Consider the following 14306-nt stretch of genomic DNA (forward strand, 5'->3'; position numbering starts at 1 on the left):
TTTGTCGCTTGTCGACAGCCATTTATTTTGTCAACTTGTGTCTGAAATAGGCTCTCTTCTAGCAATACCCTGTGCTGCTCTCAAGGCATTAATCTGTAGAATTTGGATCTTGTTAACAATGTACTTGCTAGCACCCAGGTATAGGGCGTTACAATAGTGCAATTTGGACAGAATTAATTCACGGGCTAGAGTGGTACAGCTAGTCTTGGATAAGACTGGTTTGCCTGCTCTGATCAGCTTGCATGTGTATGCTGAAGCTGATGCCCTAACATTGACCTGTTTCCGTAGGGATAGGGTGGAGTTGAGGCAAAAACCCAAGGTTTTTACCTCTTTAGCTACTTTAATGATGTTGCCATCAAGGTTAAAGGAGGAGTATTTAGAGCTAAGTTTATTAAGGTTGAAAGTAGTCCCCAGAATAATAAGCTTGGTGTTATCATTCAGGCATAGTCCATGGTTGGCCATCCATGCGTGGTTGATGAGATAGATTTTATTCACCAAGGCCAAATCCTTATCATAATCCCCGGTAAGCGGTATGAGAATCTGGGTATCATCTGCATAGTTCGTGTAAGTGACACCAATATTGTCCAGAGCATCAAAAAGGGGTGCCTGTGGCATCCCACATGTGATGGGAATGGGGTCTGCTGCTGAAGGCGAGAAGACCCTCATGGTCCTATTGCTCAGAAAGGACTGGATCCAAGCTATGGCCTCCTGTGAAAAATGGGCTGCAGAGTCAAGATTATTACATAAGACCTTGTGATCCACCAAATCGAAGGCAGCCGAGAGATCCAGTAAAAGCAGCAAAGCTGTGACGCCTCTGTCTCAGAGTTGGTCGATCTGAGCTTTGAGATCGATCAGGGCGATTTCAGTGCCGTGTTGCAGCCTGAAGCCCGACTGGCGAACTCCAAGGAGATGATTGGACTCTAGGTACTCCTGAATCTGGAGATATGCCACCCGGTCTAAGATTTTAAGTAAGAAAGGCACAGTCATGATCGGCCTATAGTTAGTGGGTATAGTGGGGTCTAGTGATTGTTTTTTGAGGAGAGGTAGGACCCAGGACTCCTTTAGGTTATTGGGGATGATACCCGTGGTGAAGGATGCATTAATTAGCTTAGTTATGAAAGGTGCTAGGTCTCTTGTGGCGTCTTTAATGATTTGGACAGGGCATTTGTCTCCCCGACAGTTTGATGGTTTGAGGGAGAAAATGATTTTTTCAACCGCAAGGATTGAGAATTTAAAGAAGTTGAAGCGTTGTTCTGGTTTATTTAGTTGTGGCAACGTATTAGCCGGGTTGGCCTTATTGGGTATGCTAGCTTTTTTGTTGGCAATTTTGGATTGAAGTAACGTGACTGTTGGTTAAGGCCTTCTGAATATTAGAGCACCAGAGTTTGTCTTTAACACAATTATCTGGTACTGGGACCGGAGTTTCTAGTTCTTTTAGTATTACAAAAAGTTCCTTTGTACTGGAGTTGGCTTGGAGAATTCTGTTATAGGTTTCCTTTTTGGTAAGTAGTATTTCTTTCTTGTAAAGCGACGAGATGTTCATAAGATTTGATTTGTTTTTGTCTGAGGGTAAGTGTCTCCAATCTACTTCACATTTTCTCTTTTCAGCTCTTAGAGTTTTGAGGTGTGGAGTAAACCAGGAGTTTAGGTGAGCTCTAGGTTTGCTCTTTCTCATTTTAAGTGGGGCAATGGTATCTAAGGCTTTAGTCATAGTTTTGTTATAGGTGTCTACTAGGGGGAAGGGGTCATTAGTATCTGGCAATGAGTTAAGGGTGGGTATTAAGATAGAGATGAGCTTATCTGCCGTGATGTTCATCTTATTTCTAGTTATGATGGACGGTGCTAATGGGCTGTTTATAAGTAAAAGGGTTTTAACTGCAAGAGTGAATGCTATATGATGGTTATCAGTCCATAACTGAGGAGTACTAGCAGTGATTGAGGCATTACAGGTAAAGTCAGCCACCCAATCTAATATTCTCCCTTTGTTATGAGTGGGTAAGGATGCTCTTTGGATAAAGCTGAGTTCTTTTAGCACATTGGCGATGGCTATGGCTTGCTGGTCTTTAGGGTCATTGAAACCCAGGTTGAGATCCCCAACAGGAGTCAGAGGTATTTTTCAGGTTGTCCGATAGGATGGTAGAAATATCCTCCTCGAATGCACCAATGGGGCCTGGAGGTCTATAGATAAGATGTATCGTGAGCGTTTGAGAGTCGGAAATGGGTACATTAGCCGTAAGGATCTCACAAGATTTGACGTCAATTGAAGGGACTAGTGACAGGGATTATTGCAGGGTGCTTCCCGAAAATTGTAAAATTGGGTGGTGTCATCGTTGCTATATAAGGGGGACTGCACTAAAAGGGTACAGAGAGAAAAAGGAGAAAGACAGGGGGACAGAGAGAAGAGACAGACCAGCAGGAAGGCTGCTGAAACTTAACATAAAACAGCTGTAAGGAGGATATTGCCGAGAGGGCATCTGGGTGGAGCTGTCTATCTCCAAGAAGGCCTCAAAGCTGACTGGGTCCAATGGTGGAGAGTGGGCGGCCATCTTTGAGAGTGGAGTGACCAGACCCCTGTCCTATCCTTCCAGAGCAGCCTGAGATGCAGCTGGCTTTCCTGAGCCTTAAACAGGGTCTTGCTATGCAAGTAGAACTGAGCCCTGGGAAACCAAAAGGTGGGGGAGTCTGCTTGCCTTGAATCCTTTCCCTTTATAGTGGGTGGGGTGGGCGCAAAACTTTGTAGATCCTTAGCCTATTTAACCAAAAATATCAATTTCATTAATTCCCCATTTGGTAGAACACATACGAGGTGCATTTTGTTAAAATTTGAAATTAACAAAGCTCACGTCCCAGTGTGTGCTGAAAACTATAGCCTATAAATTAATTGTGTGATCCTTGTTGTCCAGATGACCCTGACTTTAAGGAAGAGGCGTGTCTTTGTTCTTAAATCAGTCCAACCTTTTTATCCAGCTTCCCCCACACTCGCACCCGGACACAGCCCTCTCTAACTATCTCTCTAACACTCTGGATGTCCTATCACGAGGATCGGGTTGAAGCCCAAATCCAAGTGCAACTCTTGGTACGATTCCGACCTTACCGCCCTTAAACGCAAGGGTAGGGGGCGGCAGAGAGGAAGCAGAAAGCATCGGGCGCACCCCATGACAAACCGGCAGTACAGACTCTGCCTCTCCAAGAAGAGAACCTACATCCAAGCCCGCATCTAGGCAAAACATTTCAAAATCCTCAAGGAGCTGGCCAATTCTGCTGCAGTCTCTACCTCTCCTGTTCCCTCCCATGCCCTCTGCATGGCCTTGGCCTCTCATTTCACCACTAAAACTCACGGCATCCTGTCCACTCTCTCTACCTCTTCCTCTACCACTCCTGCCTCCCTGATAATGTTTCTGGATAAGTCTGATCTATAAAAAGCCTTGTTAAAAGCAGATTATCCACTTCTCATCCAGAACCAACCAGGACCACATCAACACCCTTGCTCCAGCCTTGTCCAATTTCTACAATCACTCCTTTGCCACTGGAACTTCCCCTCCCCCTTAAGCACTCCCTTGTTCAACCCCATCTAAAGAAGCCCTCGGCCGATACTTCCTCTCTGGTAACGATCGCCCGATCTCCATCACTCCTTTCCAGAGAAAACTCTTAGAAAAGCTGGCCATCTCCCAGCTTAATCTACATAATTAATCTGTTGGTTGCCTCCATGACCACCAGTCTGGCTCCAGAGCTGCCAGAAGCACGGAAACTGCGCTCGTGAACACCCGTGAATACCTGTTCTCCAATCTTGACTCTAATCTACCTTCTGTCCTCATCCTCCTCAATCTCTCCTCTGCTTTTGATACGGTCAACCATGCCATCCTGCTCAATCGGCCGCAACAATCTTGGTATTACTGATCAGGCCCTGGCCTGATTGACCTCATTACTCACCAACACTCTCGGATCCAACTGGGGTCTTTCCTGTTTAATCCCTCCCTCTACTTGTGGTGTTCCCCAGTGGTCTAACCTCTCTCCCTGGCTCTTCAACCACTACCTGGCAAATCTTGCCCACCGCATTGCTATTTTCTGCTCCAATTTTCAATGTTATGCAGATAGCACTCAGCTCTCTTTCAGGCTCCCCTCAGCCACCTCCTCTTCTTCGCTGATACCAGAATGTCTGGCCGCAATTCAGGAATGCTGTTCCGCCAATGATCTCTGCCTTAATACCAGTAAGATAGATTCTCCAAATCGGGACACCTGACCCCTCCTTTAGTCTCACTCTGGCCGCCCACTCTGGGCCCTCTTGCTGCTCCTTCCTGCAAGGCTTCCTTTCCTCACTTTCCCCCAGAAGCTCACAGTCTCCAGAGGTCTGGTCCTCTCTAGGCTGTACTATTGCAACAGCCTCTTTCTAAATCTTCCTGCCTCTACTCTTCTACCTTTTCAACTTATCCAGAACAGGACTGCAAGACTTGTCCTTGGCCTCAAGCCCAGGGATCATATCTCTCCAGCTCTGAAATCTCTTCACTGGCTCCCCGTGGCTGCAAGGATCAACTTCAAGACCCTCTGCAACGTTCACAAGACTTTCTGGGGCGCTGGCACCGCTCTACCTCCAACTTTCTCTTCCAAATCCTCTTCCTTCTCGAGCTCTTCACTCATACACCTCCAACTCTCTCTGAGGATTAGATGCTTCTCCAAGCACAGACTTGGGGGCAGGTCTAGCTACTCGGCTGGGGCCTCCCTCTGGAACAGCCTCCCTGCCGCTCTCAAACTCTAGCAGAACCACCTCCCGTTCCGGAAGCAACTCAAGACTCATTTTTGCTTCCACTTTCTCTCTTCCTCTCCCCTGCTGATGCACCCGACTGCTCCGCGCACGGGTCACACTTGGGCCCAGGCTCCTGCATGTCTAGTTGCCCTGGCACTGCCTCCCGGCTCCCCTGCACTTAAGGGTCTATATCTGCAACCCTACAGTCTCTTCTCTCTGCACTTATAAGCCACCAACTGAGCTGCACTTGAGTTAACTGCACTTCCCCCCTCCGCCTCCCCCCTGGCACTTCTCCCCTCCCCTCTTCCCCGCACTTGCGCAATCTGAATGACACAAGGCGTAAGATCATTATTTTGTCTTCCCTTCTTTTTCCCCTCCCTGTCTTTCCGCGCCTAGAAACACTTATGTACAGGCGCGTTATAAATTCCATATCATGCATGACAGACTTTGTTCCTTGATTTTATTTTTGGTTCATCGTGCCATTTTTCTTACTGTTTGGTTTTCTTTGTTCTTGCTCTGACTTTTTCTGTTGTTACTATGTATCATTTCATTAATTACTGTTAAGGGCTTTGGCATAAAATGCTACAGAAATAAACAAAACAATGCACCAACCTGTGACAAGATTCTTATCACCCCTACCTTCCGAGCTTTCCCTCCACCTCCAGGGGAGTGCCCAAGACTCCCCCAGCAGGGGTTGCGGTAGGAGTAGAGGTAGGGAAAAGCCCATTCCGGTCACTGCATCTGGAAAGAGTAAGCAACACGCCCCTGCAGTGGGAGACTACTCTCATTCAACAGCAGTAGAGGCTTACTAATGTCCCATTATATTTGATTGATTGCCCACTGCTCATACCTTCCAGTAACCCTGTGTGTGTATTAAAGACATAGCAATACACAATACTTTTAGAAAGATGCCCCCCACATGGTGCATGTGTTCACATGTTTGTGATAAGGTTCTCAGTAATGAACACTCCATGAATGCTCTTACACTATTCTGTATAGTGTAAATATTTTTTATGATAAGAAATATAGAAACACTGCTATTATCACTAAACATAACACTTAATATGCAAAAATGTATTAATGACTAAGCAGCTATCATTGTCACTGCCTCAAGATTCATCATTTCAAAATCATAATAGCCACTTCAAAAGTAATTGTCTACCTCCTCAGATCTTAATAGGCAACCTCATAGAATGATCTGGCCTATCTTATTTCCTAATTTGATTTTAAAGATGGGTAAAACAGGTGATCATACTCACTACTATCCTTAGAAGGTAGGGAGATTAGCTGTGTAGGCAGGATGCCCGAAAGACTTCAGTCTTCCCAATCCAAGAAGAAATTGTGAATAGGCAGTGAACTGTTTGTCAGAGGTAGCAAAATTCCCCATACTGCTCAGTAAAAAGTTCTTCAAAAATGTGTTCTGCTGAAAAAAGCAAAAAGTAAAGTCTTTCTGAGACTCAAAAGCCCAATAATACAATTTCAGGTGCTTCAGAATCTAGCCAAAAAAAGGAGGCAGATTTCCCCCCTCCCCTCTGTATTGGCTTGCATAAAGGGAGCCTCCAGTCGGCTCCTGTCTTCTTCCAGCCTCCGGTCTGAACAGCGCCCTCTCTCCCAGAGCCATCTCATTTTATAGTCGCACTTGTGCTTAGATCACTTTCTTCCAATTAGAGTAAGGAGCAAATGGCTGCAGAGGTCACTTCAATTAGCATCAGGGGTAAAATGCTGCCAAGGTCACTTTTACCCTTTACCAATTAGCATCATGGGGCAAAATGCTGATGAGGGCACTGATCCTCTCAACCAATTAACACAAGGGGGAAATGCTGGTGAGGTCATCCTCATACTGTCAGCATTTTCATCCTCCTCCATACTGACTAAGCCATGAAACATTGTAGCTCTTTAAAAGATATATACTAATGCCACAACACAATTTGCGAAAAATATGTTGTGGCATTAGTATATATTGTGCAAAAAGAGGCGGTGGGAGCCCTCTTTGGCCATACGCATTGTGACAGTGGGCATTACTACCTATCTGTTTTGAACATAAAATATCTTGCACACAAGTAACCTCTCAAACCAACCCAAAACCCAAAACATGTTCTTTAAAAGATTGTTATTAATGTAGAACATGTCGTTTTGTTTTTTACCACAATTGAGGCATTTGGAACGCTTTCCAGAATGACTGGCGTTATCTCCGTAACTTGGATTGCACTTTGTTCACAGTGTTCCATAACAAAGATGAAATTGGCATACATCCCAGAAAACCAAATTAAATAGAATTCATTCACTGTTTCATTGAGAATTCTTTCTCATTGCCTCACCTAAATGTAAGTAAAATTCATTTCAAAACAGTCACGTTTAAGAAACCTGACTGTGTACTTGCATTAAAACCTTCATGGCTTGGAATATGGCTTGGTTTAAAACTGAAAATATAGGTCACCTTGGAGTAGAAAAAGCATCAGCTAGGGTGGAGGGTACATTAGATGAGGGGGGCGGACAGTCATAGGGCCCACACATTCAGCAATATAAAACACTGAACTGTCCTCGAGTCTCCAAAGATTCTGTGCCATTTGTGACATAATAAAGGTAATGTTTTCTACCAAGTAATATCTCTGAAACGAAAATACATCAACTAAATGCATGTACCTGTCAATACCCATCGTCTTTGAGCATCCAATTCCAATGCTGCCTTAGTCTGCTGAGCATTTGGGTTTCTTATTGTATGCCCTTCATCAAGCACCACTCGAAGCCATTTTATTTTGTGTAATGGGCTTTCACTCCTGTTCTGTAATACAAAGGTTTCTGAATTAAACATGTAATATTAGATACCAAAGAAAGGAAATCCTAGTCCCTTTTATGAATCATACTCTTATACATAAACAGAGTTGTTTAGAAAATACATGGGGCCTGGCTCTATCACGAGAAATGAATAAGTGACTTAACTAATTGTAGATGACTTTTATAAATTCACATACTTTAATATTCCTAACTCAATGTTGGAAACACGCAGAATTATTATTTTTTTAACTTTAACATTCTGCAGTGGGGTACAGAGCACTCATCACATTTTGCTTGATATCTTCTTAATGTACATCATTATATTTACGAGCTATATCTCTCCTCTTTTCATATTGTAGTCATTACAACATGGTACATGGTGGTGTCATCAACTAGTGAATGCACATTACAGTTTCTATCTATGTATTGCATTCTCTATTCTAGTTGTCAATTCATGTACATTTGGAACGTGCCCCAAATATCCTTGGTTCTACTGGATGCTGCCACTGTACTTCCATATCCCTCTTCATTGTCATTAACAAATATCATTTCTTTTAGCCATTGCCGAGTCATAGGTGTACCTTATACCTTCTATGTGAGTAGATTGTTTGGTAATACACAGACCATATTGAAGAGTCTTTGCATTGTTATTTTAACCTACCCAATATCACCAAGTAAATACTTTAGAGGGAAGTGTTGGGGGTATATCAGTCATTTCGTGCAGCATCTCCAGAATTTGTTGCCAAAAACCTTAATCGGGGGGATGGAGGGGGGGCAATTCCAAAACATGTGTATGGTGTCTACTTTCTCACTTACACACTTCGGGCATATTGGGGTGGTGTCTGGACTAAAGTGTGAGGTCTGTGCCGGTGTGTAGTCGTGTATTCAGTGATACTCTGTAGTGAGGTCACAGTACTTCCTCCAACGCACAAAGTCAATTGCATTGCCTGTGTCTCTTTCCCACTTACCTTTCACAGTGCTGTGTTGGTTTATCTCAGTTTGTACTTTTGCATATATCCTAGCCAATAGGCCTCTTCTGTTATCTCCCTGTCCAAACATAGCAATACAATCGTTTGTCACAGGTTCCAGTGGGAACGTTGGCCATTTCATTTTCACTGCAGCTCTCATACGGTAATACTGGAGTTTGCGCACAGGGTTGTCTCCTAGTTTGCTTTTGAATTCTTCTATTGTGACAAATTTACCATCAGGGAAAATGTCCCCAAGTTGAATTTCCCTTTCGGGATCCCATGCCTTCTGGATGTATGCATCTAGGGTTGGGGGGATGGGAGGGGTCCTGGGCAGTTCCATAGAGGTATTATATTACAGTATGGGGTTTTAATCCCTATTTTATCATTTATCCGCTTCAAAGCATCTACAGTGGTATGTACCGGATCATATGGGCATATGTCTGTATGGCGTTCACTCAATAGGACTGTTTTAATATCAAATGGGGCTGCCCCATATGTTTCCAATTTTTTTGTGTGCCATTTGGGTTTGGCTATACCAGAATCCTGCGTAGTGCGCCTGGACAGCTACGTAGTATAACTCGAAATCAGGAGCCGAAAGGGCCCCCTCTGTCGTATGTTTCAGTGAGGGATTCCCATTTCATACAGGTGGTTCCCCTTCCCCATGCAAATCCCACCACCAATGTTCCCAGTTTGGTAATAAAAAAAAAAAAAAAAAAAAAAAAAAAAAAGACTTTCGCTAAGGCCATATCGGAATGGTGCTGAAAAAATTTAATTTGGGAACAATCACCATTTTTAGCATTGCGATTCTGCTGTACAGAGATAGGGAGTTTTGTCCACAAGTTCAGTTTATGTTCTAATTTGTTTAGGTATTCTTCATGGTTTTTTCGAACAGTTCTGTAGAATCACGCGACACCTGTACCCCCAAGTATGTAACCGTGTTTTCTGACCATCTCAGACCATGTAATTCTGTTGGTTCTGTGGCATTATCTGTCAAGGGGAATAGTTCCGACTTTGCTTTGTTAATTTTGTAGTGTGAAATTAATTCGTTCTGTAAATGTTGGCTCTATATTATCTGCAGGGTTTCTGAGATATAAAAGAGTGTCATCCGTGTATAATGATATCACCTGAGGGGGACCCCATATGTGTATTCCTCTATGGCCATGGAGCTCTCTGACCCTACTTGCTAGCGATTCTATAGTCAGTGCAAACAGCAGAGGGGAGAAGGGACATCGCTGTCGTGTGCCTCTCGCGAGTTTAATGGATTCAGCGTAGTTAGTGTGCACTGTGGCTCTCGGGTCTTCGTATAGCAGCTTTACGTGTTTCATGAAGCCCTCACCCAGGCCAAAGCAACGTAGTGCCCCTAACAGAAAATTACAATATACAGAATCTAAGGCTTTTTCGGCATCTAATATGACAGCTGCAGCAGATGCTTTTGGTTTCAGCTGGGCCATTGTTCCAAATAGTCTGCACGAATTCAGGGCTGTCCACCTCCCGGGGATGAAGCCCGATTGGTACGCATGTACCAACTCAGACATATGTGGATGGAGCCTATTCGCCAATATCTTTGAGAATATTTTTTAGCGTCGACATTTATCAATGAGAGTGGGCAATATGATGCCATCTCGTTCGGGGGTCTGCCAGGTTTTAATAGGACTGTAATTACTGCTTCCGACATTGAGGGCAGGAATTCACACCGAGTTACATGATTCTTCCCAAACCTTTAGTAGTAGGGCAGCAAGTATATTCTTGTATGTTTTATAGAGCTCAATCCCTATCCCATCCGGGCCAAACGCTTTGCTGGAAGCAAGCGATGTTATGGCTTCTGTTATTTCTTCGAGTATTATAAGGCGGTTTAGTTTTTCCCTTGCCTCCCGGTTCACAGTAGGTAGTTTTGTCCCTGTTAAGTAGCTAGCTACTTCATTACTAGTTGCTGTGTCAGCATTGGCGTCAAGGTTTTGATAGTACTCTTTAAACATTACATTTATTTCTTCTGATTTCATGGTAAGGCCTCCGTCTGGTTTAGTAATGCCATTGATATGGTGTACATCTCTTTCTCCCTTAATCAAGCCTGCCATTAGATGACCCGGTCGTTCCTCCTCTCCATATCTCTAGACCTGCACATTTCTTACCATAAATCTTACTTTGCGGTCCGACAAGTCTCGAAATTTGAGAAGGTTTCCCTTAATTGATCCCAGAAGTGCTCTATCCCCAGTTTTGCCATATTCATTCTCTAATCTTCCCAACCCTTCCTCGGTTTCCCCCAGCTCCCTACGTGCAGTTTTAAGTAAGCCTGTCGTGGAGGCTATCATCATACCACAGAACCATACTTTAAATGTTTCCCAGACGCTGGCGTATCTTACAAACAATCCTGCATTATTCTCAAAGAAGGCCTCAATGTCCACGCTAGCGAAGTGTCCGCAAGCGCAGTCGGGGCCATTCTCCTCAGGGTGTGGGGTTTAGTTTCTAATGTCAACTTCACTTGGAGGACCACAGGTGAGTGATGTTAGGCAAAATTGCATGCAGTACCCTGTGGGACCACCACACACAATTAGGACTACAGGTGTAAGCAAGACCAACCTTTGGTATAAGTCTGTACCACACAGTTTGTTGGTAGCGAGCTGAACAGCCAGGCTTATCTCAAGAGTGAATGTGAGCAGTACAAGTAGTTACACAGAGGACTTTCAATCACAGTGGTTCAAGTAGACACTTATACTCAAGGTTTCTTGGTAAAACACTTATTAATTTATTTACACAATCATTTATAAAACATTTCACTAGAAGAAGACAACTTAATATTATAGACCAATACACTTCAATACAAAACTCTAAGCTTTTGAGACAGTTTGAGCTCCCCTGAAAAAGGAACCAAAAGGCAGTTCAGTTACTTAGCAGAGAGCAAAAAGGACAAAAGTAAGTAGAATAGATTACATATACTTTCTAGACAGTGCAAATAGTTTAAGTTCACCAGAATAAATTCAAGTCAATAGGCCTGACCAAAGTCAATGGGCTAGTGTTCTGGATAAGAAAGAGCAGTTCTGGTATGAAACAGTAAATTCTTTGCAAAAGTTCTCAGAAGTAGTTTCGGTGAAAAAGAATCATTTGTGGGGTCACAAGCTGATTAGACCTGCGAGTTGGGACAGTTTCACGAACTTTCACTGCAAGAATGGCGCTCTCTCAATTGGGTTGGCACAGTACCTTTGTATGAAGAAAACAAAATGTTGAAGTCATAGTTCTTGGCAGTTCCTGCAGATCTCGCTGTTCCTGAGCCTCAGTCGTGGGGACAAGAGGGAGGACGTCGGGGGACTCCTGCACTGCACAGGATCGTTGAAGAAAGCAAACAAAATGGAGTCACTTCAGTTCCAGTAGCTGTAGTTTCAAGAACATGAACTGGTGTCCCTCTCCCTGGTTAAACCTAACCAGCCTTGAGAATGGTATCCAGGTGTCTTATAAGCTGATTGGTCCCACCAACTCAGGGGAAGAAGCCGCACTTGAAGGAGCTTCTCCGTCGAATGGAGTTTGGCAATTCGGACCTGCAGCAGGGCTTCACCTGGCAAACCAACGGTCCAGTGGTTGCAACAGCCGTCCTCTTCCAGCTCGTCTTCGGTTCTTTCGTTCCAGTGGTCGACTCTGCCATCCAGTCCATGAGACTCGCCTTTTAAATTTAAACAGTTTTCTCCATTTCATTCCAGCCTAGCTGTCACTCATCCAGCAGGGATGACCGACAGTCAGCCAGCCAATCACGCCAGAGTGCATTTGGGTCTCCTAGGAGACTAAGCACAGAGAGTTTCGGGCACCTACCTCACTTCCTGCCCATCCCAGACACTCAGATGCCAAGGGCGGACTTCAGTCCTGAAGCCTGCCAAAGGCACACAAACAAAGGGACCAAACCTGGTTTGGCGCGCAGAGACAAACACTAGAAGGATCTTTCCAAAAAGAAATGGTGAAAAAGGAAAAACGGGACCCGTTTAAACAAAGGGGCTTAAGGCGCCATCTTGAAAAAACATGGCTCCCGTGATTTTAAGCTACCGGTGTTCGCGGTCGGGAGAAATCATGGTAGTTTGTTGTAAAACCACTGCCGCCAGCCTTTTCAATAGGAAAGGCTAGCATTTAACTGCTACATGAGTGTTTAGCCACAGGGGATACAAAGTAACCCCTCCAGCACTCCATTGTAAAATGGTGTGTGCGGGGTCTAGAAATGTGGAAAAAACTAGTAAAGTCAATTTCACTTTACATTCTCTGGGAAACAGTAGTTTATCCCAGAGAAGGTACTTAAACCTTTGGGAAGTCTAAAAGACATCCCTGTGTTACTGCACTGAGGGTGTGGTTTAACACACATGAAAAAATGATGCCTATGGAGTTATCTAAAACTCCATAATCAAAGAACACAAATGTAAAACACACATCAAAACACATGAGTGGGAAAAAAGGCTCACACTCTTTCCAGGTAAAACAATCAAGCCCTCAAAATCCAGCAAAGTTGCTGGGGTTCTCTAAGGTGAAGGGAATTAGCACATTTATGAGAATTCTCCCTAACAAGTGATCCGACCAAATACGTGGTAGAATGGAAGAGTTATAGGATCTTTCTAACCATGTGTCTGTTATTAACCAGAAGTTGATTGAGTGGGCATCGTGCACAGTTGAGTAATATGTAAATTCTGTTTTATCAGGATGTTCATCCCGCCATGCATCTATTAATGTGTACTGAGCCATGCTCTGGTATCGTCAGGCCGCTTTCGTGTTGCTGCGGCTTCTGGCGTTGGCTCTGTTTTTTGTGTGATCCAGAATTTTATTAAAATCCCCTCCCCACATGATTGAGACGTCGGGGGTTTGCCCTATCAACGTGGCCACTTCAACGTAGAATGTGGAGTCATCGATATTCGGTCCATATGTATTTACTAATGTTATGACTTTGTTGTTAATCGTTCCAGTTATTATGACATATCTGCCGGCGGGTCTATGTGTGTCTGCCCAACTTTGAAATCGATGGATTTATGTATTCATGCGATTACTCCCCTTGCTTGAGATAAGTAGTTTGTGTAGTACCTGTTCCTACACTCCATCTTGGTGCCATTTGTCTGCGTGTTGCCTCCAGTGCATGTGTCTCTTGTAGCATAACTCTGTTCGGTGAGTGTCGTTCCAGGTAGGTCCAATTTTTCCTAACTTGTATTGGGTTATTGAGGCCACATACATTCCATGAGATCAGTTTCAGGCTGTCAGCCATGCTTGTTTACTATAAGTTTAGCCTTTTCCATAATGACTATGTACATCTTGTTTACAATAATTCCTCTGGTCCGTCCCTTTACCCACACGCAAATTTTCATATCAACTTTACTTCCCCCAACTTTACTTTGGGGTCTTTAACGTCACCTCATGTCTTGTTACATAATAACATCATACCCTGTTTACCGCCTCTCCGCCTCCCGCCTCCCACCTCCCTCACCATCACCCCCAACTTGATTATGTAGCATCCCAACAACTTTGGTAATACCATGGGTCACTATGTTGATCGCCTTGTCCTCCTGTTGCAGCTCATACGTGCTCCATAAATTCGATTATTTCTTGCCAGCATTCTTGTATTACATGTTGACACATTGGGCGGTCCTCAATGTCTCATGTCTATTCAACCATTTTCATCACTGTGCTCCACTTCGTTCCTCTACACCCATGTTGAAATCTCAACATAGCAAGAAAGATCAGGGAGTATGGTATATGGCATGCTCTGAGAAGACGTGGATCATGTGTCCTCCTTTGTGCCTGGACCCGCGCTGCATAATCCGGGTAGATATGTATACTGCTTGATTCAAAGCGCAGTGTCCTCATTT

The 14306-nt window shown here is 44.0% G+C and overlaps 1 protein-coding gene across 3 annotated transcripts in view; it reads right to left on the reverse strand.

Annotated features, from left to right (window-relative positions):
• The window catches only part of HLTF (helicase like transcription factor), a 1760895-nt gene that overhangs the window by 671621 nt on the left and 1074968 nt on the right, over positions 1-14306 (reverse strand). For all 3 annotated transcript variants that reach the window (XM_069618321.1, XM_069618322.1, XM_069618323.1), the window contains exon 17: positions 7385-7523. In XM_069618321.1, the coding sequence (XP_069474422.1) occupies positions 7385-7523 (139 nt within the window). The remainder of the gene's footprint in view (positions 1-7384; positions 7524-14306) is intronic.

The sequence above is a fragment of the Ambystoma mexicanum genome, chromosome 10 (assembly GCF_040938575.1).
Source record: "Ambystoma mexicanum isolate Mex_15411 chromosome 10, UKY_AmexF1_1, whole genome shotgun sequence".
In the NCBI taxonomy this organism is placed as follows: Eukaryota; Metazoa; Chordata; class Amphibia; order Caudata; family Ambystomatidae; genus Ambystoma; species Ambystoma mexicanum.